At 41.5% G+C, this 26,371-nt stretch overlaps 1 protein-coding gene across 7 annotated transcripts in view; it reads left to right on the top strand.

The window, feature by feature from the left end:
• The window catches only part of LOC133498755 (growth factor receptor-bound protein 10-like), a 56,715-nt gene extending 31,680 nt beyond the window's left edge, over window positions 1-25,035 (top strand). For 4 of the 7 annotated variants that reach the window (XM_061815874.1, XM_061815873.1, XM_061815872.1 and 1 more), the window contains 12 exons: window positions 6,075-6,231; window positions 8,248-8,363; window positions 10,340-10,414; window positions 10,767-10,904; window positions 11,835-11,945; window positions 13,670-13,768; window positions 13,906-13,983; window positions 15,319-15,435; window positions 15,515-15,581; window positions 15,665-15,752; window positions 16,954-17,047; window positions 19,647-25,035. In XM_061815874.1, coding sequence (XP_061671858.1) covers window positions 6,075-6,231; window positions 8,248-8,363; window positions 10,340-10,414; window positions 10,767-10,904; window positions 11,835-11,945; window positions 13,670-13,768; window positions 13,906-13,983; window positions 15,319-15,435; window positions 15,515-15,581; window positions 15,665-15,752; window positions 16,954-17,047; window positions 19,647-19,793 — 1,287 coding nt within the window. In that variant the 3' untranslated portion in view covers window positions 19,794-25,035. Of the gene's footprint in view, window positions 1-4,362; window positions 4,716-5,109; window positions 5,925-6,074; window positions 6,232-8,247; window positions 8,364-10,339; window positions 10,415-10,766; window positions 10,905-11,834; window positions 11,946-13,669; window positions 13,769-13,905; window positions 13,984-15,318; window positions 15,436-15,514; window positions 15,582-15,664; window positions 15,753-16,953; window positions 17,048-19,646 lie in introns of those variants that run through there. The other 3 variants (XR_009794451.1, XM_061815893.1, XM_061815905.1) reach the window with 3 other exon arrangements.
• Window positions 25,036-26,371: the final 1,336 nt, after the last annotated feature.

The following is a 26,371-nucleotide window of genomic DNA, read 5'->3' as shown; positions in this document are numbered from 1 at the left end:
TTTGTGACGAGCACAAAGTTGTGAACACCTACAGAAGTGTCATGATTTATCACTCAAAGCACGGTATGATACCAGTATTTTTTTGCGGCAATGTCATCTCCTCTGTTTTGAGACGAGTGCTGAGTCATTCTCTCCTTGCGGTGAGGACTTCTCGATTTTTGTCTGCGATCAGCTGACGTTCCCCTGCATGCAAAGGTCTGCTGACCAACTGCAATCAGATCAGGTGCACAAGTGTGTGTTGTGTGCGTGTACTGATGGCAGAGAGAGCCTGTTCTACAGCATAAGCTCATAATGACATGGATGTGTAAGCTCTATTGTTAGGAGATACAACGTCACTGTTGATTCTAATGCGGATCAAGGCGCTTTACTGCAAATGGGAATTCAGTCACCTAGCTGGCTGGAGGGTATGAGTTGGTCTTTGACAAGCGGTCAAGCGGGCTGTTACCTATGATTCTCAGCCAAGTTGGTGATGTTTTTGGAATTCAATTTCAATATAATGACTCGCAGAACACGAGGAAAGGTGGAGAATCAGTTGGGTCACACTTTGTGCCCCTACTCGCTGCCTCAATGATAACTAGTTCCACCTAAATTTAATGGTGTCTTCCCTTGGCCCAACACAAATCTCTGCGTAAACCGATCTACCAGTTTTAGTATTGTTCTGGTTACAAATGAAATAGGATTAATGTGGTATGAATGTGATTAAAACTTAGCAAGAACTCAAGTTTGCTCAATAAAACGGTGACCATTTTCATTTCTTCATCTTGTGGCGTTTGCCTTTTGTAGAGGATGATCTTACGTTTCCTTGGGGAGTCTCTTTTTTTGCCCTGTTTTCTCATTCTCTGGATTGACACTGTAAATTGAAGTGGACATATCATATTTTATTTGAGCGTCTCTGTACCGTTAGCATGACCCAAATCTGGTATGGTGTTTAGGGAATACCTAAAACCACTCTAACGCACATGCGGTCAAAATACATGTACACTTGTACACATTAAGATGCGGAAAAACTGAAGAAAATAGTTTTAATTAAATACTATTATTACCAGGGATGGACAGCTACCACTTTTTTTTCCAGACAGACTACATACGCTTGAGTAATCGCAGTGCTCACCGATACTGAATACTATTTACTTTTCTTGCAATTTTGATGAGTTTAAAATGATATAATAATAATTTCAACAATTTTAAAATGTGCCAAACATTGCATTCGTTTCAGTTAAATATATTTGTCTTAAGTGTCAGTAAACGGCTTGAAGCAAGCACATGTTTACTCTATGGAAAAACTGTTTGCTATCTCCCGGACTGCACACAGCATGAGAGGCTAGTATCAGGTGTTGTTGAATTGGAGCATTTATATGAATCCTGACATCTGATGATCTTATCGGTGGTAGACTGACACACACAATTGAAGTGTGTATTAGTAGCCGAATGACTTCTTTTTGTAGTCCCATTTAAGGGGCTAATAGTTGAGTTGACATTGACTTAGAAAACAGCAATTTACCATCTACATAAAATGCTAACTAGTTGTTCCTGGTATTTGCTTTATAAAGCTTTCTTTTACACAGTAAGCAAAAAGTGTCTTCATCTAAACTGGTGCTAATTTTCTGTGTGGATCCATCACCTCTTTCTGCAAGGCACCCGTGTTATTAATGCGCAACCACCTGATTGGTGATGAATCGTTTTTTAAAGTTAGAACCAAAAATGTGCCATGATGAAGTCAATGTTTCCACTCGTCAACTATTAGGTTCAACCCCTGAGTGTCCATAAGCCAATATTTGACATATGAAACACTTTTCAGGACACCCAAAGACCTTTAGAGATATCCAGTTCATCTGTTTCTTATACATTATTTGGAAGAGGCTTGATTCCAAAGGGTAGATTTCATGTTGATTTATTTATTTATTTATTTATTTTTCTTGTCTGCTTGCAGTGCCATTCCCTTGATCTGAATTGTTCCACTCAGCATTAAAAAATTATTATTTTTTTAAGTTGAACTATGCCATATCTGATGGAATTCACCTTCAAGTGATTGGTAGCAGTGATGCTGGTATACATCCAACAGTATATTAGATTTTTTTTGTATGTATCTGCCGTCTCAGTGGCAGGTCATGGGGACGTGAGACACTTGGGCTTTTTGTTGGCCCCCTGGCAAGTTGAAATTGAGTTTGGCCTGTCTGTACAGCTTAATCAACTCACTCTGCCTTGAAACCCAACAACTCGCAGACATAAAAGACACCGGTAGGATGAAGGAAGTCCTCGCTTCTGACAAGCACTTAGGGTGTGACAGGAGCCCCAACACCCAGAATAAATCTCACCGTACAGGACAGCATCCAACCGTAGGGCCTTAGTGTGACTTTTTTTTTTTTTTTTCTAAGAAGATAATGACATTAACCTGGAAACTTACTTGTATATATTTATTCACATTATCATAATACTGTATGGTGACAAAGGGTATTCAAAAGAACTGTGCCCTTCTCTGATTCTAAAGCCCAAGTCTTTCATGATGCACTAAAAGCTGCTCTGTTCTCATAACAGAAGAAAAAGATCCCCCCCCCCCGTATGTGACGTAAATTAATAAATCAAAGAAGTAAGCTCAAAACATTGGTGGTTTTTTTTTTTTTTAGCCACTAATTGTAAGCATTGGAATTCAAGTACATTGGAAATAAACCTCAGGGTGGCGACTAATCCTTGGTCAGCTGACAATCTCCCTCTAATATAATCATAGATGTGCTTTTGTAGCTTTTCTACTTCCATGCAGAGAGGAGAGACTCTATCATTTGTGCTCTTATGTTACGTAAAAAGATTGCATCTGCAGATAAAGGCCCTTGCCTCCCTCTGCTTCCTCGGCTGCAACCGAATTGAGATTTCTTTTACAAGCTGTACTTTTATTGTCACCATGGATGAGATCTCTGTTTTAGGACAACTGCATTACTGTGTGTGTGTGTGTGTGGTGTGTGTGTGTGTGTGTGTGTGTGTGTGTTTGTGTTTGTGTTTGTTTGCGTGTGTGTTTGCGTGTTTGCAAATAGCCTGATAGGTTTAGGGGCCCATAAACCTTTTTGATCAAGTAGTCCTGACCCCAGTGCAGATTATTCAGTTTGACCACTGACCCCGTGCATACTGTTCTTGTGTGTTCTTTTGTTTTCATGGTTGCAGGTGTCTGTCCGTGACCCTTCAATCCAATATGCTCCAAGACCATTTTTTGTGTGTGCGTGCGTGTGAGTGTGCGCGCACGCGCATTGACATGTAGGCCAATAACGTTGTACACCCTCACCCTCCTCTGTATAGGGCGGTGGGGGAGGGGAGGTGAAGAGTGAGGGGACTTGGCTAGCTCATTTCATTTGATAAAGTTTTACGTTCCGCAACTATTTTCTCGTATCTTAAAGGTCCTGTTTGTTTTTTTTAAATAAAAATCATAGCCATATATACTCAGATAGATGGTTTGTCTGCTTAATATGCGTCTTCTCATGCTTGATCATGCATGATCCTCCCACACGCTTATACATAAACATGGAGCAGTGTTGTGTACCGCCGCTCAGATGGCTGCAAACCTGCTGGAATAGGCAGAAGGAAGACGACCCACCCCAACCCCCCCCCCCCCCCCCAAAAAAAAAAAAAAAAAAGTAATCTTGGTTTACATTCCCTCTTCCTCGTTTGTCTCTCACTTCTCTTGCACACCTTATTAGGGGCCAGCTGTGTTGGCCAGCGCGCCACACATGAGCCTGATTATGACTCAGTATTGCATTACTGACATTCCTCCATTGCTCTCCTTTCTGTACTCACCCTCGGCCCTCCCTCCCTCCCTAACTCCTTGTCTTTTCTCCCCCCCCACCCACTGCCTCTCCTCAGGCTGGGCAGATTTGCTGAGCAACCGCCTCCACTCCTCTCCCTGCTCAACCCCTCCCTTGACCCTCCTCAGCGAAACCAGAGCAGCGCTTGATCCATATTGCTTCAAATCAGCTACCTCATCGCCTCTCCTGCCTCGAAGCACGAGCGCACGTTACACGTTCCTCTGCCGCTAACCTCCCCAGCATAATATTTCACACACAGCTGTTGAGATGGGAAGAGGATTTGAGGGAGGGGAGGGGGTGGAAATTAAAACCTGGCAGGCAGTGTGTGAGGCATGCGTGTGTACAGTGATTGGCTTTGTACTTCAGTACATTAAGCCCTGTAATATGTGTGTTTGGGAGTTGGGGTGGTGGTGTAATTAAAATGCTCAGACAGCGTGGAACGGGCGAATAGGTAACGATTTGAAAGTAACCTTAGTGATAAGAATGTACGGTATACGTGACAGGTAGCAGCTCACTGTTTAAAAAATAAAAAAAAATTCCACACTGGGCTAATCCGCGTGAGGAGGAGGAAGGGGAGATGTGGGCGGGGTGAGAAGGGCCGGTGGATGTAGCGGTCGGCGACGGCGGTTCACACCGCTCGCCGTCACTGTCCCAGCCTCGGTGCTGGCCACCGCGACCTAGCTGAGCCAAGCCGTCTCGAGACACTTTCGTCCTTCCTCTGTCACTTCCTTCCTTCTTCTTCCCCGCTTGCCCCCTTCGTTCTTACCTCTCTTGTGTTCTCCTTGCCAGTCAGCCCCTCCCTCCCTCTTCCTGACTTCTTTTCCTCCCCCTCCCTTGCTCTCCCTCTCTCTCTGTGTCACTGGAGAGCGTCTCAGTGTGAAAATGCCATCCTGCTCTCCAGACTGTTGCCTCTTTCAGGCTGTGGAGGTAAGAGACTTGTATTGCGTTTCATTTCTTTTCTGTGTGTGTGTGTTTATATGTGTCTTTAACGCACTGTGTAGGTGTGCATGCGGTTTGCAAAGTGCACCAATCCAGACCCCCACGGCTTTCCGTTTCCCTCCCCTGTTGATGTTTCATAAACTTTTCTCAAACAAAACTCACACGACATGAAATCACTTTTTTTATTCGGGGGGCTGGAAGGTGGTGGCGGTGGGAGGAGAGGAGGGAGTCTTCTGGCTTCAGAAGGGGCAGGGAGCACTGTGACGTTTTTTTTTTTTTTTTTCTCCCTCGCTTGCATTAGAAGGCTCTCTTAGCGTTGCCGTGATGGTGCTTCTGGTGTTTTGTGCCATTTTGGGCGCCCCTCACGTTTTCGAATCGCGGTACCATTGTTCGGTTTAAGCTCCAGAGTCGTCGCTTAGCTCTTTTTGTTTCTTGTTCCATGCAATTTTCAACAGTTGCGCCTGCTCGCTTTGTGTGCTTTGCGGGGCAGCAGAGTTTGTGAGCCGAACGCCTGCTCTAGGCGCAGGATGTGAAGTACGTAGGTGTGCGAGCATGCACACACACACAACCATGCAGACATGTAATGCCTTCTCTTTGACCTAATGTGCGTCGCCGCTGTGGTTTTGAAGCACTTTCTGGTGTTCATACGCTCATATTTATTGCATGCGTTCGTGTTCCACGCTGCATGTGAGAGTGAGGCTTTTTGTGAGAATGTGCAGATGGAGTGGTGTGAAGCAGCTGCTCTGTGGTTATCTGTGAAGCAAACACACTCTCAGGCAAAATTACAGCCAGTTTAAATGTCGCTTTGGGCGCTTGGCTGAAATGGTTCAAAATGGCGCAACAATGGGCGGTACTTGGGCTTTGAACTGTGCCCGCTTGCTGCTCCCAGTGGTGGCATTTTTAAGGACATAATCAAAATGTCCTCCAACTGTGAATATTTTCTACTTTTTCCCTCTCGCCCTCGGTTTTGGCGCGGCAGAAAACACGTCACCGTGCGATGTGCGCAAGCAAGTTTACATGCATATCCGGGGATGTGCGTGTGAGGGAGTTTGGTTGAGCCGTGGACAAAAGGGCTGAACCCAGCGTGCAGGCACCAGTTTCCGGGACTTTGCTGCGTTTTTTAAAGAAAGTCTCCTGTTGGAGAGGAAACTGAGCAGCACGTTAAGGATGGACTTGACAAAGCAAAGGCCGATGGAGGTAAATGGACATTCCGAATCTGATCAGTCCTTCCTTTTCGTACGGTAGAAATTTCCCGGAAAGCGGCTTAGGCCGTATTGCGCCATCTTACCGTCGCGGGATGTCTTCCAGCCCGTGACAAACGTGACCTTGGCCCGTGTGTATTTTCAGATAGTGAAGGTGTGGAGTGAGGATGGGGCTGGCAAAGTGGTGGAGATCCCGGCGGACATGACAGCCAGGGACGTGTGCCAGCTCCTGGTCTACAAGAGCCACTGTGTGGACGACAATGCCTGGACGCTGGTGGAACACCACCCGACCCTCGGCCTTGGTGAGCGCTGTGTTGTGGCATTTATTATAATACTTTGCTTTTTGTAAAAGGATTTAACATTACTACATGTATTTCATGTATACACTGTAATCTAGGACACTGTATCCCAAACCTTTTCAGAACAACACCAAAATTAGAAATGGTTTCTCCTCTGGGACTCAAATATAGTAAAATGATGATGCATTGCCATAATAGTGACATTTACTTGACAAGTATTTATGTATTTAGAAAAATGTTATACAAATTTGATTTATTATTTGTTACAAGAAATATAAACCTTAAAGTCAAGTTTGAAATCAGTAAGACAGCTTTGCATTTGTGTCCCAAAAGACCCATGACCCATTTTGGGTCCTGACTATTTATGTTATTACAATATAAATCACTTATTTACAATTGTAGTCATGCACATGCATACATGAAACTCATTTAATCCATCACACATACAGTAATTACTGACACATTGCGTTCATGCCATAATATTTTTAAGATCATCTCGCTTTAGCATGTACGATGAAATGAAACGCACAATTTACAGGACGAAGTATAAACACAGGCAAAAGAGTTGTACCTTGATATTATGGCTTGTGTGTGTGGTGTGTGTGTGTGTGTGTGTGTGTGTGTCTGCATGGGTAGGGATGTTGTCGGGTGTGCTCGTGTGTGTGTTCACTTGAGCATGGCACAAGAGTTTGTATGGCTCCTATACGTCTCGAGGAGACGGTTGCGCTAGCAGGATTAAACATTTTTTTCTGGCCCCACCCTCCCCACCCCACATGTATGCTTCTTCCTTCCTCTAATAATAATCTAAAAAAGAACATTGACTTTCACAGCATACCCCTTTGAAGCTTTTCTTAGCTCCTTTTTTTCCGGGTCTGTCTTTGTCTACCGTGAGGCTTTCCCAACTCCCAGACTTGTATTTTTAGAGTCAAAGGATTGCTTTGTGCATTGCTGCTTCATCTGCGTTGCTGGAAAAAAAAAATGCACTGGAGAAATGGAATGTGAGGTGAGCTGATGGAGGGAGGGAATGAGGGAAGGAAAAAAGCAAGCCAAAAGAAGGAGCGATGGAGAGAGAAAAAAAAAAGAGCGAATGGGGGGTGTATGCAGAGAGGCTTGGACTAAAGCGTCATGCTGGAGTTGCGAGGAACCAATCGTGGATCTCTGTCGGACGAGCCCCTAGCACGGCTGGCCAATCGCTCTGCACTTAACCCAGCATAGGAAATTCCCCCGCTTGCCCGTATACACACACACACAGACACAAACACACACACAACGGAGGTCAAACATTTCCACCCATGCGTTGCTGCCACATTCTTTTTTAGCACGCAGCCGTTTGTGTGTTTAATAATAAGACGTGTACAGAACTGTGGGCAGAAGAACTATGGGTGAAGCCTACTTTTGCATGTGTCCATAGAGCACTCTGTCCCTATCCATTTCTTAGATTATATACTGCACGTTAAGACACTGACACACGTATTTGCACTACAGTGATCACGTTCAGCCTGCGTGAGCTCTTAATGTGCGCTCATCTGTGGGCTCGGTGCACTTTGCTTATGGCTCGTCTGCTCTCGGCAATCAGCCTAAATAGATGACATCATCTTCCTGCAATGCCCACTCCCGCCAACCCCTCCCCTTCTCTACCCCCCACCCCCCACCTTCTCTTGCCACTTCTTCCCTCCCCTTCACATTCGCTTTCCTCTCTCCATGTCTCACAGTGCTTCTTTTCTTCTCGCTGCTCTTACGCTGTTAAACTCTCCTGCTCTTATTATATTATTGTGTAAGGACAATGATGTGGGAAACGTAGATCTTATTAGCATTGCACGAAACAGACCCGCATACATTTTAATGTTAGGAAAAAGACAAGCATGAATGAGCACGTGTAGATCCACCTCTAAAAGTCATAAATAATACAAGACGGAACGCATTTTGGAATCGCATGCCGCCTCATAAGCTCCCAGCGGACAATACAAAGATAACACTGTGACTCACACTAGCCGTCTGTCTGTGTATTGTCGGTGGCAGAGAGATGCCTGGAGGACCACGAACTGGTGGTACAGGTTCAAGCTTCCATGAGCAGCGACAGCAAATTCCTCTTCAGAAAGAACTATGCCAAATATGAATTCTTCAGGAACCCCCTGGTGAGTCGCTTGCATCTCTCTGTTGACCTTTCTGTGACTGCTTCGCTTTAGCATGCAGCCCTACACACACATACACTATGCACCATGGCGATTCTTGTTGGAAAACCTGATCTTCAGTACATTTTAGGTTTGTTAGCTATTTTTTGGGGGGCAAATATAAATGGTCGTAAAACGATTAAGGCTCTAACAACTTAACAAACCAAAAAAAAAACAGTGGTGATACATTCAAAGGAACAACTTTCATTGTCGTCATAATGTTAATATTTGCATAACGAGGTTATTTATTTATATATAAGCTTGTGCCAAGTCACCTGCAGGTTAACATTGGGGTCTATTTAGACCTTAGGTGACAAATTCAAAGCCTAAGGGCCAGATCCGGCCTGTCAAATCAATTCATGTGGTACGCTAAAGCAAATAGCAAGTGTTTAAGTGCTAAATGCATTTCGTCTTGTCATTCTGGCAGAAAATCTTTCTATTTTTCTCCCCTTTTAACCTAAATTAGAAGCAATTTTACCACGAAATACTTTATATAGATTCATTAAACACTTGGGGGGGAAAAAATCAGTTCCTGCCCAAGTTCTGCATTTAAAAATCTTTCGTTTCATGATGATCTCATTTTATAGCTTTTAGAGATGTGCCTTTTGGGTTTCCTTTTACTGTTATAGTTATCAAAATTATATATATTTTTCTAAAAAAAATCATGAAATATTTCATGCTGTCGCTATAATGAGATTCACTTTTTGACTTGAACTGCCAAGCAAAATTAAGCTATTGACTCTTGTCTAATTTACCTGTACAACACAATTAAAAAGCATGACATTTGAATAGATTTATCTATAAAACTATCATTTTTTGAAGTACTTTTGTATCATCTATTATTTCATTGAAAAACAAAAACATGAATGTTGCGTCAAACATTACTCATGCCTCAAGCTTCTCTGGTCTGTCTCTTTCTACGCAATGGGATCTTCATATTCAATTATACTTGAATAAGATCTTGTTGAAATATATTTTCTTGCTGAAATATATTTTCCTCTAAAGTTTCCTTTTAAGAGCCAAACTTCCGTTTTTTTGTAAATTCAGGATTTGTTTCCATAAATTCCCCTTACTTAACAACTTGGGAAATGTCAATACTTTTGGAACCTTGATTTGAATTATTATACAAAACATGCAAAACGAAATTATCTAGTACTGTATAGTTAATTACAATGTATTAAATGTTAGTTGTTTTAAAATGTACATGCACATACAGTCTTTGGCACTTTGACACATATGTTGTAGTATATACAGTAATTTACAAATAATGTGTGCCCTTATCTGGTGAGGTTTTGGAATAGTCTACTAAAAACCTGATCAAACAAAGAGCTCTTGGCCGTTTCAAGGAGTCCAAATATCCGACTTCCACAGTGCACAGATCAACTCAGGCCATCGCGCCATCTTTAGCTGATGTGGACTCACCATGGGGCCCCACGCCTACGTCACGTGCCAGTTTTACAGTGACATTACTGCCGATGTGATTTAGGTGTGTGTCAGAGCCAGCAGGTGACCTCAGCTCTGTGGTAATGAGCGCACTAAAACACCAGAGTGCTGGCCGCAGCCTGTCAATCACACTTAAGAGTGGTGCTGCTGGCTAAAGGGGATTACATCAGTGGGTGAGATCATACTGCATCTACTCTCGGGCTCAAGTGCTTTCTCTCTCTCTCTCTCTCTCTCCCTCTCTCTTGCTCTCTCGGTCTTTTTCATTTTCTCTATGCCTCTCTTTATCTGCCTCTCTCTCCCGACCACTCGCCACTAAGTCCTTGTGCTCATCACACACACACACACACAACAGAGAGACTTATTCTACATAGGGAAGCGTGACCCCTAACAGCTTGTGCATACGCTAAGTGTTTTCCAGTGCCCCTCGCTTTCTCGCTCCACAACTCATTGTCTGTCTCTCTCTCTCTCTCTCTCTCTCCCCCTTTTTTTCCATGCAGAACTTTTTTCCAGAGCAGATGGTGGCTTGGTGTCAGGAGTCTGATGGCACAATCCCTCAATCACAGCTCTTACAGGTGAGGAGGGATGACTCAGTGCAGACAGACACGTACACACACAGTGCTGCACGTGCAAACGAATTATCTAACCCCTCTGTTAATCGCAAAACACAAAATCCTGTCCTTCAGCGCAGTGAGATGGGGGGGAAAAAAATGGCTCCTTCCTCCCAAAGGCTATGACAAGGACATCTGTTGTCTAAAAATATGTATGAACATTCATGCAGAGTCATTGCAATCTGCTAATTGCATTTGCCTGCTGGTGCTACAGCAAACACATTTAGAAATATCAAAAATGGTCATTTTACTTTTATCATTTTTATTTTTTTATTACACAAATATATTACTCCTGTCGTCTGTGTTTTTCATGCAGAACTTCCTGAACTCCAGCAGCTGTCCAGAAATTCAGGGCTATCTGCACGTAAAGGAACCGGGACGCAAGTCCTGGAAGAAGATGTACATGTTCCTGCGACGCTCTGGCCTTTATTTTTCCACCAAAGGAACATCTAAGGTAATTTATATCACAACATTTGGCACTCAGGGAATAATCTAATAATACCCAATATGAGAGTTGTCTATCTGTGCCACACATGCAAATGAATTATCTAACCCTTGTGTTAATCACAAAACACAAAGTCCCATCCTTAAACGCAGTGAAATGGGGAAAAAAATGAGTTGTATGTCTGTGCTGAATTTTGATTGACGCTGTAATCGAGAATAATTGTATCCCATCGGAATGCATACTCTTCCACCACTCCCAGGTTTAATTGGAAGTATGATTCACATTTACCAACATGGTCAAACAGTGGTTAGCACTGCTGCCTCACAGCAGAAAGATCCCCGGTTATAAAGGTCAGTTTCCAGTAAGTTCCCTTAACCAAGGTGCTGACACAGGATTTGGATTCCGTCTCCGGGTGTGACTAGTTGGCTGCCTTCTGCTCCTAAGAGATCAGCTAAATGCAGAGAACAAATTTTGCTGTACCTCTTACATGTGACAAATATCGGTCCTTTGTTCCTTTTTTCTTTGTGTCTAACTAGTGGGATATGTGAGTCTTTGACCATTCAGTTCAGTACAAAATTGGGACTAAGATGGTATGTTTTCGTTACGTTAGTTGGGTACATTATGAAATTAAACCTTGGGAGATCCCACGTGTTGCCTCTTCATCCTGTGGGATGAAAAAATCCCCACCAGATAAAATATAGTGCCTGTCATGTAAGTAGGATTTGAACCAGTTTAGAACTGGGCCGGTTAAGCCGACCGACCATTCAAGCCGATCCTGTAGGATTTTATGGTCAACTGTATTGAAAGCGGCACTTAGGTCAAGCAGTACGCTATTTTTTTGGAAGCTGTGTTTGTGTGGAGTTTCACTCACAACTTTGATGACAAAGGAGAATAATGGATGAGATTTTAACAAAGCAAAAAATTCCCCTGACTCAACAGGAGCCCCGACACCTGCAGCTGTTGTCTGATTTGGATGACAGCAACATTTTCACCATTATCACTGGCAGAAAACTACATAACGCCCCGACAGACTATCAATTCTCCATCAAGGTAACACACACATCAGAAAATAGCAACACGACAAATTTAAATCTGCCGGTTTGATTCAACAGTTAACTCACAAAACGTGAAACTTTATCACTGCACATCGGTGACTGATACTCGTGTGGTGTTGTAAAACGCCTTTGTAACAGAGGCACCTGTACAAGTATTATATGTTAGTGTGCGCCGGTCAGAGGACACAGGGGTTAAAACCACCCAGCAGGGGTTCGAACATACACTCAGCACGGTGTGACCCACTCGTGGAGTTATCTGTGGTGGGTCACCTGCTGATCTGGGATAATCCAAGTGGGATAAACCAGGATGGTATAGAGAATCTGCCAAACCACCCCCCCCCCCCCCCCCCGCTTGGTTATGCACACACATACATACACACGCATGTATACACTGATATACACACATGTATACACACCCACACGCTCATGCTAGGCAACCCTCATGTCAGAAGCTGTCAGCAGGGGTGACGGTGCAGAATTGGGTTAGGGATTTTACTTGATGGGTGGTGACTGTATTGTTGCTATAGTTACATGAATTAATTCATCGCAAGGGGCTGGCAGGTCCTCGTCGCTGCCGGTGGGAGGGGGGTTTGCAAAAGCCTGCGTGGCGACGGTCGTCTGCTAGAAGAGTGTAACACCGCATTGTGCGCGGTGGAATAAATGCCCAGGGGTGAAACCAAATCTCCTTCATTCCCCCTGTGAACTCTCTGAGGTGACAACTGCCGCCTGAGAAATTTTACCGGCTTTTTATTGCAATCAGCCTTGAAGTAAGAGTTGAAGAATGCAACGCCGATGCTGTTTTTGTGCGTAACATGTAGAACACATTTTATGGAAGCTAAATAATGACATACAGCAGCGGATAGTTCCACTAAATTGAAATTTTAAGGGTACTCTGCAAATTGATATACTTGATAAAATGAAAACTTGATTTGATCTAACGGTAATGTTATTGCAACAAAGTTACAGAAAAACACTTGAACACAATAATAACAAAAAGTACCGGTGAAGTTTATAGATTTTTTTAACTTCACCTACTCAAACAAGTCTTCTGAAGTAGATCTGTGAAAAATATTACGCCATCCATCTATCCATTATTTTTCACTAATCTGAGGTTGGGTCACGGGGGGTAGTACATGATGCAACAATTAAAAACAAAACGAAAAAAAAAAAAAGTCATCATTGTACCCATGACAAGTTTTCCAGTATCATGTATTGTCTTTTATTTGTTTAAATGTTTTTTGTAATTATCACAGCCTTTCTGTTTTGGATTGGCTGTGAAAGATCACATGATTCTTTACTTCCTTATAGGGTTATGTTACTATAAATGCTTTTTGCCTAGTAAAAGTCTGCGCAAATGAATGTGTTGTGTACCATTAGGATGCCACTGGCAAAATCATTTCCTCCACTGTTGACAAAACAAATTTCTGGTACAAAACGTCAGTAATTTGACTGTACATACTTAATGTTATTTGGTACTAGCATAATTAGTACATTTTTCAAACATATGCAAAATGCTTGAATACTGCTCCTGTATTCATCTTATATATTTGTTTTCATATTTTTTTCTTTAATGTTGTGCAAAATATTGCACCATTTTGGGATTTTTCTTCTATCTGAGTGACTCATGCATGGATCTTAATGTCATTATTAATGCATAAGTAGGAGCGGGCCCCTCGGGCATTCTTTATGTCATGTATTGCTGTTGTTTTTCTCTTATAGCCCAGTAAAGGGAGGGGTGACTGTAAGGAGCTGAAGATGTTGTGTGCTGAAGACGAGCAGAGCAGAACCTGCTGGATGACCGCTTTCAGACTCCTTAAGGTACCCAAGTGTCTGTCGTAAAGCTGTTCTAAACCCAGTCAGCTATGTTTTTTTGTTGTTGTTGTGCTGTTTTTTTTTTTTTTACCCCAAACTTCATCACCTACATACATTATTGCTGTGCCCCCTTGTCTTAACAGTACGGCCTCGTCCTGTATAAGAGCTACACTGTCCCCCAGCAAAGGAAGACGAACCTCTCTCATTTCTCCACGCCTGTGGTGAGGATCTGCTCTGTGACATCATCCCTATACTAGCATGCTAATACTAAAGACTTCTCATTGGCTTGGTTACGGAGATGAAGACCAGCAGGGTCGCTGGGGAGTCATGGAGAAATCGAATATTTAATTTCATTTGAGACCTTTTGGCGACGCTCACTATAGAAAATGCTTAAGGTCACCTAATGTCACAAAACTACCATCAACTGTCACCAAAATTTATATGGACGTCCCCACTTATGCCCACTCCAACCTCTGAAAATATGAGAACAATCACCCCGATATTTGTAATTTTATGGTCAACGCATTTTTCTGCCCCAGTATTTGTGCTCCCGTAGACTAACCAGAGCATTCACATCTCACACACACATAATATACGTTTAATTTACATTATGCTTTTTTAACACTGGATCAACTACTGAGAGTTATTGTGTGCAATGTATTTGAGAAGAGCATTGAGTGGCTTCTTTAAACCTATATCGTTCTAATGCTCATTGTGGTTATTCTTGGTTTATTACAGTAGCCGCGCTCAGTTACTGCCGTACTTACTGGGTTCAGTTGTTTAATATTTATGGCTAAGAAGTGTTCTTTTAATGCTGTAATTATGACTTTGCTACTATACCAGAGTCGGCCAGTGATATTCTTCAATGCTTTTCAACTGACAAGTTCGTGTTACGGCCCCACCGTACTAACATATTCTGCTCTAAATCAAGGACCCCCATTCCTGACACTGTAGCATTTGACACTTAAAAAATATTATGCAAGCTAAATGTGCGTTGGCAAGATAGGAGATTTAACAAAAAGTGCTGCAGTAGCTTGCCAAATAGTTGTCATGATTTAGTGTTTATGAATGAGCTGTAAAGAGTTTGTAATGTCTCTATTAACCTCTTTCTAAATGCTTTATAAAGAGACCCTTACTGTAAAGTGAGTTCCACATTCTCTAATATGTTTCAGCCTTGAATTAAATTAGATATTTTTATTTGACTTGCACACACAGCTCCCAGACACTTCGAAGTAGTGTGCGTGACAGGAAGTTTTTTTTTTTTTCTTTTTTTCCCCCCCAAATTGAAAGTAGTTGTCATTGATTAAAATTATTCGAGTACTAAAGGCAGTAAGCCAAGGGGGACATGTGTGATTTAGGAGTGGACTGAAGTGGGTCTCTGTGCAGACAGGATTTGTCATGCCCCAGTGAGTGTGTCTGGCTTGTTAGACCTCTGACCTTTGTCCCGCCCCCCTCCCTTCTCGCTCCACACCCCCACCTTCCGTCACCCTCCGCCAACCCTTACCAATGCTTCCCCCCACCTACTCCTTCCTCACCCTACCTCGTCCCCGTAACAGCGGAGCGTGTCAGAGAACTCCCTGGTGGCGATGGACTTCTCGGGACGGACCGGCCGCGTCATCGACAACCCTGTGGAGGCCCAGAGCGCCGCCTTGGAGGAGGGACAGACATGGAGGGTAAGATGGAGGAGAGGGAACGAAACGATCCTCGAGGTTATGTTGGTTGCCAATTAGTTCGCACTCTTATTTCATGTAGAAACGGAGCCAGCGTATGAATGTCTTGGGCAGCCCGTCGCCCCTACACCCGTCCTCACTGAGCACAGGTACACACCAACGCCAAACTGTCCGTGTGGGTTCTAGCGGATCATAGTCCAACCTAATGCGTGTGTCTTTTTGTGTTTTCCAGTTATCCACAGGACGCAGGTTTGGTTTCACGGTCGCATCATGAGAGAAGAAGCACACAAAATGATCATACAACAAGGCCAGGTAGACGGGTAAGATTTCCTCGTGTGTCAATTGTCTTGCTTACTCATCCACAAGATTAGGTAAATTATTATTATGTTTTATCTCCATGCCTAAAAATGATATCTCCATCTTAAATGCATTCTCTTCTGCCCTCCAAAGGGTGTTGCTGATATCAATAACATTTTTTTTAGGGTCTTTGCAGCGCTCACATTCTTTTTTTTTAATTTATTGTCAGCTGCTGTGATTTTCCTTGGTCCACCCATTTTACGTATGTTACTTAATATAATAGTGATTTCTTTCATCTGCAGGGCATTCCAAATTGTTGCATTGGGTGTAGCCAACATTTTTTGAAACGGCTCTGGTTTTCTGCCTTCTGTCAACTTCACTATTAACACTCGAAACAGAAAAAAACAATAGATAGTTCTCTGGATTTCATGCTGGTTACATTTTTAACCTTAACTGTAGCCTGCATGACGGATCAGCTGGTAAAGCGTTGGCCTCACAGTTCTGAGGTCCCAGGTTCAATCCCGGACCCGCCTGTGTGGAGTTTGCATGTTCTCCCCGGGCCTGCGTGGGTTTTCTCCGGGCACTCCGGTTTCTTCCCACATAACAAAAACATGTGACATCAATTGGACACTAAATTGCCCCTAGGTGTGATTGTGAGTGTGGCTGTTTGTCTCCATGTGCCCTGCGATTGCCTGCCAACCAGTTCAGGGTGTACCCTGCCTATTGACAGTTTGGATAGGCTCCAGCTCTCCCCACGACCCTTGTGAGTATAAGCGGCGAAGAAAATGGATGGATGGATGTGGCCTGCACAGGCAAAACCTAAATTTGAAACTGAGTATACTTATTGTTTGAATAATCAACAAAATAGTCTCATAACAATCAACATAATACTATGGGTAACAAAACACACCTGTCAGTCACATGTTCAAATGCTTTTGCTCGCATGGAAAAATGGGTGGGTGCCATCTTCAAAGTTCTGAATAATCCACATGTAAGCATCCGAAAAATAAAAGCAAAAAGAAAAGAACTGACCTCCCCGTTCCAATATTTTTGTATGTTTTATTCCATGTAGATTTTACAATGTGTCAAGAATGCTTCAGAGCTAATCATCCGCAGATATTTTTTTTTTTTTTTTTTTGCACAGCACACATTCAACACGTGTTTGCTTGTAAGTTCAGCCTCCATAACTTTTCTCCTTCTCTGTTTTTTTTTTTTTCTCCTCAGTTTATTTCTGTTGCGGGACAGTCAAAGTAACCCCAAGGCGTTTGTGCTCACCATGTGCCACCACCAGAAGATCAAGCACTTCCAAATTCTACCGGTCAGTGAAATAATTTAAAGTGCTATATGCTTTGTGAAGCATGTTGGAAATGACGTACATTTGAAGTGTATTTTCACTATAGAGGTAATTGGTACATTCAGAAGTAAACCAAGTCATGGCTGTTCGCTATCAACGGTAAAGAAACCAATTTGTGTTTTAACTGGCAAGCGGGTTTCATTTTTTTGTAAATGGTTCTAAATGGACATTAGCAGTGTTGCATAATGTGGAAAAAGCACAAGCCGGCCAAAAAAGCCCAGCCAGTGGACCGCCTTTAGCTTTGATTACAGCAAGTATTTCCTTTTGGCATCATCTAGCTAATCTTATGCAATCAAACAACATTCATTTCCATCCAGAGCTGCATTCATTTTTGTATGAAAGATAAGAGAGATGGACTACCGGGTACAAATCTTCTCTGACATATCCCAAAGATTCTTATGGGATTAAGGTCTGGACTGGACTCTCTTCTTATACTCTGCCCAGTACTCTGGAACATGCTCCATCTGGACTCATTAGCTCACGATCTTTTTTTCCATTGCTCTAGAGCACAATGATATGCTCCGGAGCAAATTGAAGCTCTATTTTGTGCCAATTCAATGGCTTTTCTTGAGGCTCCACAGCAATGTAGAACGTTAATGGAAACAAGTAATTTTTTTTTTTTTTTTTTTAACTGACTGAACTATCTGGCTACATTTCAGCACACTAAGCTAGATGGTGCTAACTTGTTTGTTTCATGATTGAGCTACAACCAGCAAGCTATCCAGACTAACAAAATTCTACCTCAAAATACCTTGTAATTTGTAAATGATAAGGTTTAATTTCTCGTTTTTTTCGTCTGAACAATTTGTTTCTGATTCCATTTCAACGCACTAACCTAAGTGGTGCTAGCTTTTAGCTAACTTGTGTGTTTCATGATATAGCCACAACCAGCTAATGATTCCTGGCTAACCTCGTAACTGCTCATATTTTTCTGTTTATTCCACACACAAATGATCATATATGTATATTTTTTTATCGACCGTTATTGTGGTACACTTCATTACTTTTAAACTCGAACACTACATTTTTAAAAACATTGACCTGCGTCATAATATATTGCTTCACTACAATCTCCTGATTATCATAGAAATCGTATGGTTCCCCTGCTTAATACTGCGTTGTGTGGCCTCTATTTTGACTTGTTTCCAAATGCGGTTCTTTCCACAACCCATCCTTTCTCAAAGCCGACGACCCGACACTATCCCTCATGGTTTTAAATCTGTGTTGGACGGTTCATTTTCCCTTATCACAGTTGTTTTCTTAGCAATACATTTGCCAATAATAACACCAGTTTTTGTGAGGGTGGGCAATTCATATTAAAGATCAGTTTCTAAAAGAGCTACTTGACCGTTTCACACACATTTTTCTGCGTAGAGCACGGGTGGGGAACCAAAGGGGTCATTTACTGCCCGCAAACGCATTTGATCCACCACCCCATGAAACTGTAAAATCAAATTAAAAAGCCCTTGCAACCTGTCTTTCATGATGAATTTTCAAAATTAGTCTAACTTTGAAGCCATGCTCTGAAAAAGCTTTGCAATTTCAGCCTTCTTTTTATTGTACTCACTTTACAGTCGATTGGCACATTCTGCCAAATTCCGTTGTAGGAGTTGGACAAGTTACAATCCCTGGAATTTGCCCAACATGGTCGCTTCAAACCCAAATGGCCTAATTCCAGTTCAATTTTAGTGAGGACTACTTGAAAATTTTTCACCAGTCCTGTTATGAAAGGTGGTCACCCATTTAATGAAGATTGGTCTAAATTATGTCAGGAGTTCCATTTTTTTAAATTACTTTTTACATGGTGCTACTGAGTAAGTTTTGGAGCATTGTGATGGTCTACTAAGATAAATTCATTTCAGAAATTTTCATGGTTTGTTTAACCCTGTCCTCTTCCTGTCAGCCATTTTGGAAATGATGTCATTGTTGGATGTCCATCACAAACATAGCTGTAATTGATTTTTTTTTTTTGCTTTAAAAGGGTAACCACTACAAAACACTTTCATAATGTTCTAAATTATGTATGTGGAAGGTCATTAGGCTTCAGCACAGTCAAACGTCAGAGTCCTGGATCAAAAGTAAAGAACAACGAACGGTCTGGTGACAAGAAAGGAGCTTGTAATCATCAACTTTGCCTGAACTGGCAAGAAAAAAAAGCAACTTAAAAATACAGCCTGCTGAATTTTACAAGACCGGGATACATGCCCTTTTAATTGATGACCTGTCAGTGTTGATAAAAAGATTAGATTAAAAAAATAGCAATGAAAATCCACACTTTTTGGGCCTTCTTTCAGTGACTATATTGCCTTTCTGTTGTAATAAATCAGAAATTGAGCTCATTACTTTTTGACAGCCCCTCATATAATTCAAAATGTGAAAAACAAGGTCGTGAAAATTACCATAAATGTTAGCATGATTTTAAACCCCCTAATAACAACTTGTTTAACACTCATGGAGCATCAGCCACGTACAAACAGAGCCACATGCCGCAATACTCAACAGCGTAACATATACAGTCAGTCTAATTCGACTTTTTTGTCCTCTTCTATTTTGTGGGGTGAAGTGTGAAGAAGACGGTCAAGTATTCTTCAGCCTGGACGACGGCGCTACCAAGTTCACCGACTTGATCCACCTGGTGGAATTCTACCAGCTCAACAGAGGAGTGCTGCCCTGCAAGCTCAAGCACCCGTGCACCGCCGTGGCCTTGTGACACTCCTCCTTATCTGCACCCGTTTGGATTTTTTTTTTTTTGTTTTTTGTTTGCACACATCCTACCCTCCGACATCCCACCTATCCGCCCCACAATCAGGTGAGTCGAGTTTGGGTGAAGAAGCCGACCGAGCTTTTCTCCGCCTTATTGCTTTTTTTTGGAGGTTTGAAGGGGTGCAGAACGTCGCGGATTGCGGACTCCCACGTGTTGGCCGCGGAGTCGGGAACTTTTGTGATGGTGCACAGTAGGTCGTGAGCGACGGCTCCTCCCTCCCCCTTAACCCCTTCCACGACCCCACCCAATTTCCCCCAGGCCTGATAAGCTGTGGCGCAGGAAGCGCCACCCTACTTCTTCTTCATTTGATCATCAGGGATGGAGGGGAATCCCTCCGGGTCTCGAGCAAACTTTAAATCCGTGAGGTTTTCTCAACCTGTGCAGTCCAGTCTGGATAAGCTGACAACATGACACCGCCCACTCCACCGAACATCCCCCCGCCCCTCCTCCCACCCACGCCCAAACCACAACCCACGTGTGTGGCTCTACTGCTGTGTCCAGGATCAAGTCAAGCATGAGGAGAAGGATCTAAATAAGCAAAGGCTTATCAGAAAGGACAAAGGAATGTTCATCTGGAAGGCCGTGACGAGCCTCTCTTAGACTTGATTACTTGATCTCATTTTAATGCTGTTTTATTACTGTTGATTCAATGCAGAACTAGTTTGCACTCGCGCGCGGGGGTCTGGGGTGGCACCAGTCAGTCGACATAATCATCGCCCATCGTCATCATCCTCTTCCAATTGAGAGAAGCATTGGTGTCAATCTCCATCCATGCTGATGGTATTTAAAAAAAAAAAAAAAAAAGAGAGAAAAATGGGGGGGTAGGGCAAAGAGTCACGGCTGATGATGTGGTGCCTTTTCGAAAGGTTAGAGAACATCTCAGCGCTGCGTGTAGGTCACAATACCGCGGCCACACTACTGTAGTAACGACGAGAAAGGCGAAAAGAGTGCAACCAGGAAGAGGAGGAGCATCTCAAATCTGCTTTGAAAATTTGAGATTTCTCGGCTCTGTGAATGTCGTCTTGCTTTTATTACTCAAATCGGTTCTCAGCTTGCTGCTTGCACATCTTCATCGAAGGGTCAGAGGCATTCTGACCACTGCCCCCCCCTTGCGCCCCCCCTCGCCCCCTGCCCCGCTCAGAAGAGACAAATTAAAGAAAAGCACTCCCACATTTGTATTTTTTTTTTTTGAGAGTGGAAATGAACAAAAAGACTTGAATTGTGAAACTCAGCTGACTGCGCATCAAACACAATCAAATGAGCTTCACTTGCCTTAAGTGAAAACAATGAGCCTTGTACATACAATTGAAACATGCATATGTATAAATGCACACACAGTGATGATTAACAAACTTTTTTTTTTTCTTTGCGGAACATGAATGCCACTGTCGTAACTATGTGCTAACTATGGAGCAACAACCGGCTACAAGCCCGGCTGACAATATTCATCCAAAAGCTTCTCCAGCAACTCATATATAGTACTTCATTTAAACCATACACACAAATGAATATTATTTTTGTTTTTTTTTTTGTTTGTTTTTTTTTCGTTATTTTGAGTGGGAGGGTAGTTGCTGGCTGCAATTTACTGTCCTAAACATTGCTAACTGTAAGCAAATTTAACCCCCCCCCCACCAACCCTCCACAAATGTATCAAAAAAAAAAAACTGTATCATGACCTAAATTGAAAGAGCAAAAAAATAGTTAGACCCAAGATATTGTCCTGCATCAGCCAACTAGCTATCTTGGCTAACAATTCCACCCAAACAATTCTCCAACAAATCATATTTTTGTTTTAACCCAAAAGAAAATGTAAATAAAAATCCTCTATCATGAGCTAAATTAATTTTTTTTAAAATGATGCAATCTATCCCACTTGCATCGGCAGGTTTAACTATGAAGCGACAACCAGCTTGCTCGCCTTCACCCCAAAAGACTCCAAACTGGTCATATTTTTTCCCATTTACCCAGACACAAATGATTATAGAATAACGTTTCATCTCTTGTTTTGTTTTGTTTTTACACCTGAGCAATTTGTTTCTGATTCCATTTCAGCACACTAAGCCAGATGATGCTAACTTTTGGCTAACTTGTTTGTTTCATGATTGAGCTACAACCAGCTAATGATTCCTGGCTAACAAAATCTACCCAAAAAGACCCACTAACTGGTCATATTTTTCATTTAATCCACACAAATTATATATTTTTTTTTAACTGACTGAACTATCTGGCTATATTTCAGCACTCTAAGCTCGATGGTGCTAACTTTCGGCTAACCTATTTAATTCATGATTGAGCTACAACCAGCAAGCTATACAGACTAACAAAATTATACCCCAAAATACTTTGTAACTGGTCATATTTTTCTATTTAATCCACACACACAAATGATTATACATGTATTTTTTTTTTTTTTGCACCCTAGCTATCTGGCTAGATTTCAGCACACTAAGCTCCTTCTTGCTAGCTGTTGGTTAACTTGTAGCTAGCCACTAGCTCTTTTTTGTTGTTGTTGTCTTTTATCGAACTATGGTGCAAAAACCAGGTAGTATGGCTAACAAAATCTCCCCAATACTCTCTCCAACAGGTCATATTTGCAATTAATCCCTTTTTTTTGTGAGGAACTATTTGTTTCTTGCGGTTTTTCTTGATGGGCTTAAATCAATATTTCATTGGTGTGGACCAACATTTCAAAGGTTCAACTTATCTGATAAACAGCGGTAGTACAGTCTACTATATACTTTTTAAACTATACTTTGCTTTCTGCTTCTTAGTAGGAAATGTCATAGGTCTGATAACTTTTTTTTTTAAAGAATCCAATCTTTTTGTTTTATTAGTTAACGGTCCAAGTCATTTTCACGGCGCTTTATTTTACTCTCACAAGCAACCCCCTAAAATCCATCTTGTACAAGAGACGGGTCAGCACAAGGCGCAGCGTCGTATCACTTGGGCCCACGTCACCAAGCGGGGAGTCCTCTGTCCAGGGATTGGATAATGCTTGAACCTACTACTCCCTCGAACACCCCCCCACCCCCCTTTCCCTCTGCCCACTCGCTCCCACCTGTGTCCAGCCTCTAAGCTACGAGTCAGTGGTGAATATAAGTGTGCGTGTTTATGTGTGAGAGCGAGAGGGAGTAAGGCTCGACTGTTATTGTTAACTTCTGGTTTCATCCAACTTGCCTTGTAGCGAGAGACGGTACGGAAAGTGAAGCGATGCCTTAGATTCCACGTTATTCGGGGAGGGGGGCTGGGAATCGAACCACGTCACTCTTAGACACCCCGTAGGCCCGAGTCCCCCAATCACCTCTTTTTTGTTTTCATTTGAAATCACTGTGTCCAACGTGATGACGGTCGTGTAGTGCAACTTGAATGCGTATGTGAAGGCTATGGTGGGGATCAAACACTGTACCTGGGTCACAGATCACTAATGTGTGGCGGTTATGCGTCGTCCATAACGCCTTGTAAAATGAAGAATGCTATTTTGTCCCGAATTCACTTTTTTTTTTTTTTTGGTGTACATTGACATTATTGTATTTTCTCATCAGTTTTAGTCACAGATTATATATGTACTTTATGTGTATATATAATATATACATATATATGTATATGCATGTATATGCAGTATGTATGTATATATGTGTGTATATGTATATACATACACATCTATAAAGAATATACCACATTATATACAGTATTAAATTAAACATGCTCAATTTTATTTTAAGACAAACTGGACTTTTTTTTTTTTGCCATTTGTCCAACTTTACTGGTGTTAGGGTCACACTAAAAAAGAAATAAAAAAAAAAAGGTAAAATTGTAGAGCAAAAAATGTCACAAGTGTGACGCCGTGACTAATTAAGCAAAAATATTACAACAGTGAAGAAATTGCTTTTCGAGGAAAAACAAGAATTTCAAATACATGTAATATTACCATAAGTTAAGATGACACTTTTTGGGAGGGGGGAAATAATCTTACAATGGGAAAAAAAAAGTAGCAAAGAATTTTTTTGGGTCACAATCTTGGGAAATAAAAAAGTGACAAGCTTCTGAGGCAAAGAAAATAAATAAATATTTGGCATGTTTGTGATTGGGGAAGAAATGACCAAAATTAAAGACTAATTTAAAAAGTAATCATTATTATTATTATTATTATTGTGGCTGTGGGGGGGGGGTGATTTTTTAGGAAAAAGTCTTAAACTGCTCTTAAAAGTTGCAAACTTAAGAAAACCAGTCCCAAGTTAGAGGAAATAAAGTCCCAATTGTTTGAGGCATACATTTTTCAGGAAAGTATAATTTTTGGGGAGGAAAAAGTTGCACATTTTAGAGCAAAATTTTAAGTCGCTAACACTTAAGGAAATAGTACGTTCATTTTTATTTTATTTCATTATATTCCTCCCGGGGAAATTTTGTGCAGAAAAAAAATGTCTCAAATATTCATGGAGGAAAAAAAAACACTTTCAAGAATAGACTTTAAAAGAAAGCTCAACAGAAGGTGTGATTATTTTTGAGTGGATGTCATTTTCTGTGACCATATTCTTGTAAAATGACACGAAATTGTCATAATACCACAACTTTCTGTGACTTTTTATTTATTTGACTTTTGTAATTCTGATTTTTGCTTTCTTCTACCCCCCGATCTGATGTTCAGTCAACAGCATGTTTGCATTGGATGTTACTTGTCCATTTGATTTTTGAAGCAAATGTTTGGTCATGTTCCTTTTTTTGTGGGGGGGGGGGATTCATATTCTTTGGTATTCATCCAGTCATGAAAGGCACTGGGTGCAATTGTTTTTTTTTTTTTTCCCAGCGTATGGCAAAGAGGTTCTATAGCGGTTGTCGCCACAGGTTTTCTCCATCCAGTCCATCCACTCGCTCTCGATTTCCCACTCAAGCCAATCGTCGACGGTGTTTTCATAAGCTCAGTCTTCATAAGCTCAAGTCAAACAATCAACGCGTCAGGGAAAGGAAAATGGAGAAGAAGAAAAGTCCACACGTGAATTGTGTTTCGCTCAATGTTTTGTTTTTCTTTTCTTTTTTTTTTGTGCTTTTTGCTTCACATTCTGTAAGCGTCCACACAGCTTCTGGATCGACATTGTATCCTGTTCAGGTATTTTTTTGTACAAATAAGGGACTGGTATATTCTCTGTTTATTGGAAATTAGAATAAAATACGACGTTGCTATAAACCAAAAGGCCCGGCCTCCTGTTGAATGGTTTCTCTTCTCGCTTTTTAGTTTTGCACACAACACACAAAAAAATGAACAGGTTGAGGCAGGAGGAGCTGTAAACTTATTTAACTTTGCATCTTTTCCTGACTACGTGTTAAATTATATATATATATATATATATAATATATATATATATATATATAAATTATAAAATACTACTTTTGGCTCACAATACAAGAGCACCAAGCTGGCGATCGTCGAAGTCAGGTTGAGTAGTCTTTTAGAGCGAGCTACACTGCCACCTGGCGGCGGCTTTGGGTGCGACGTTGTCACGTGACCCGCGCACACTAAACGTACGCAGGTGTTTCATTAAGGTGCCTTCGTGCCCAGGACATTTTTGTTGTTGCTGCGATTTCTTTAAAAACAAAAAAAAATCGACTTTTTCAGAAAGATGACGACTGAACTGGCGTACAAAGACTAAAAGCTACATGGAAACTCAAATACAGGTCAGTTACAGTCAAATATTTGTTTGTGTTAAGGTGGCTGTGAGTAGCTAACGACATGTTTGTGTGTACAATTTCCAAGATGAATTTCTAAACAAAAACAAAATACCGTTTTCATGCGACAAACGTGAAGAAAATAGACAAATTCCTGGCCAACGTCTTCATACAGTCAATTGGGGTCGAGTTTTGTTTTTGTTTTTAAATATGTGACTGTTTTTATTTAATCCGAGTTTCAAACCGTCTCCGTCTTAATCTGCTGTTTTCAAACCCAAAAACTTTATTTCAAATTAAACCCGGTCACTGCGCGAAACGGGTCAATTCTAGGCAAAAATCATATTTTGAAAACTACAGTAAATACATTGGAAATTTCAATACAGAATAAGACGTTTTAGTAAAGCGACACAACGGACGTGAATATTGTAAAATACGGTCTAATCATCTCTAAAATATCAAAATGATTTCTACAATTATGGAGAGGTGACGTTTATTTTGTTGTTTTTTAAACCACCAAAAGGCATTTATCAAGAGCGTTAAGACAGTTTTCACTGTAAATATATATTTTTTTTCATTTTAAAAATTAACTACTGGTTATAGCTTCCTTGATCATGAATATTGTTTTTAGTCCTTTAACGCTTTTGTTGAACCCATAACTTTTAGCCAATTTGCTAAAGTCAATATTTTAAGCGTTGAGATGTGACGTAGGGCAAAGGTCGATGTGGCGAAGGCGAAACAAGGGGCAGACGACGACAATAAGGGGTAGAAAGAAAGGAAAGAGGATGAAAAATGGAAAGACAGTTGGTCCCGCTGACATACCGGTGGAGGTATAGAAGCAATTTGGAGAGGTGGCTGTGGAGTTT

The sequence above is a fragment of the Syngnathoides biaculeatus genome, chromosome 1 (assembly GCF_019802595.1).
Source record: "Syngnathoides biaculeatus isolate LvHL_M chromosome 1, ASM1980259v1, whole genome shotgun sequence".
Lineage (NCBI taxonomy): Eukaryota > Metazoa > Chordata > Actinopteri > Syngnathiformes > Syngnathidae > Syngnathoides > Syngnathoides biaculeatus.
Note: the sequence above shows the minus strand (reverse complement) of the source record. Positions and strands in the feature narration are given on the sequence as shown.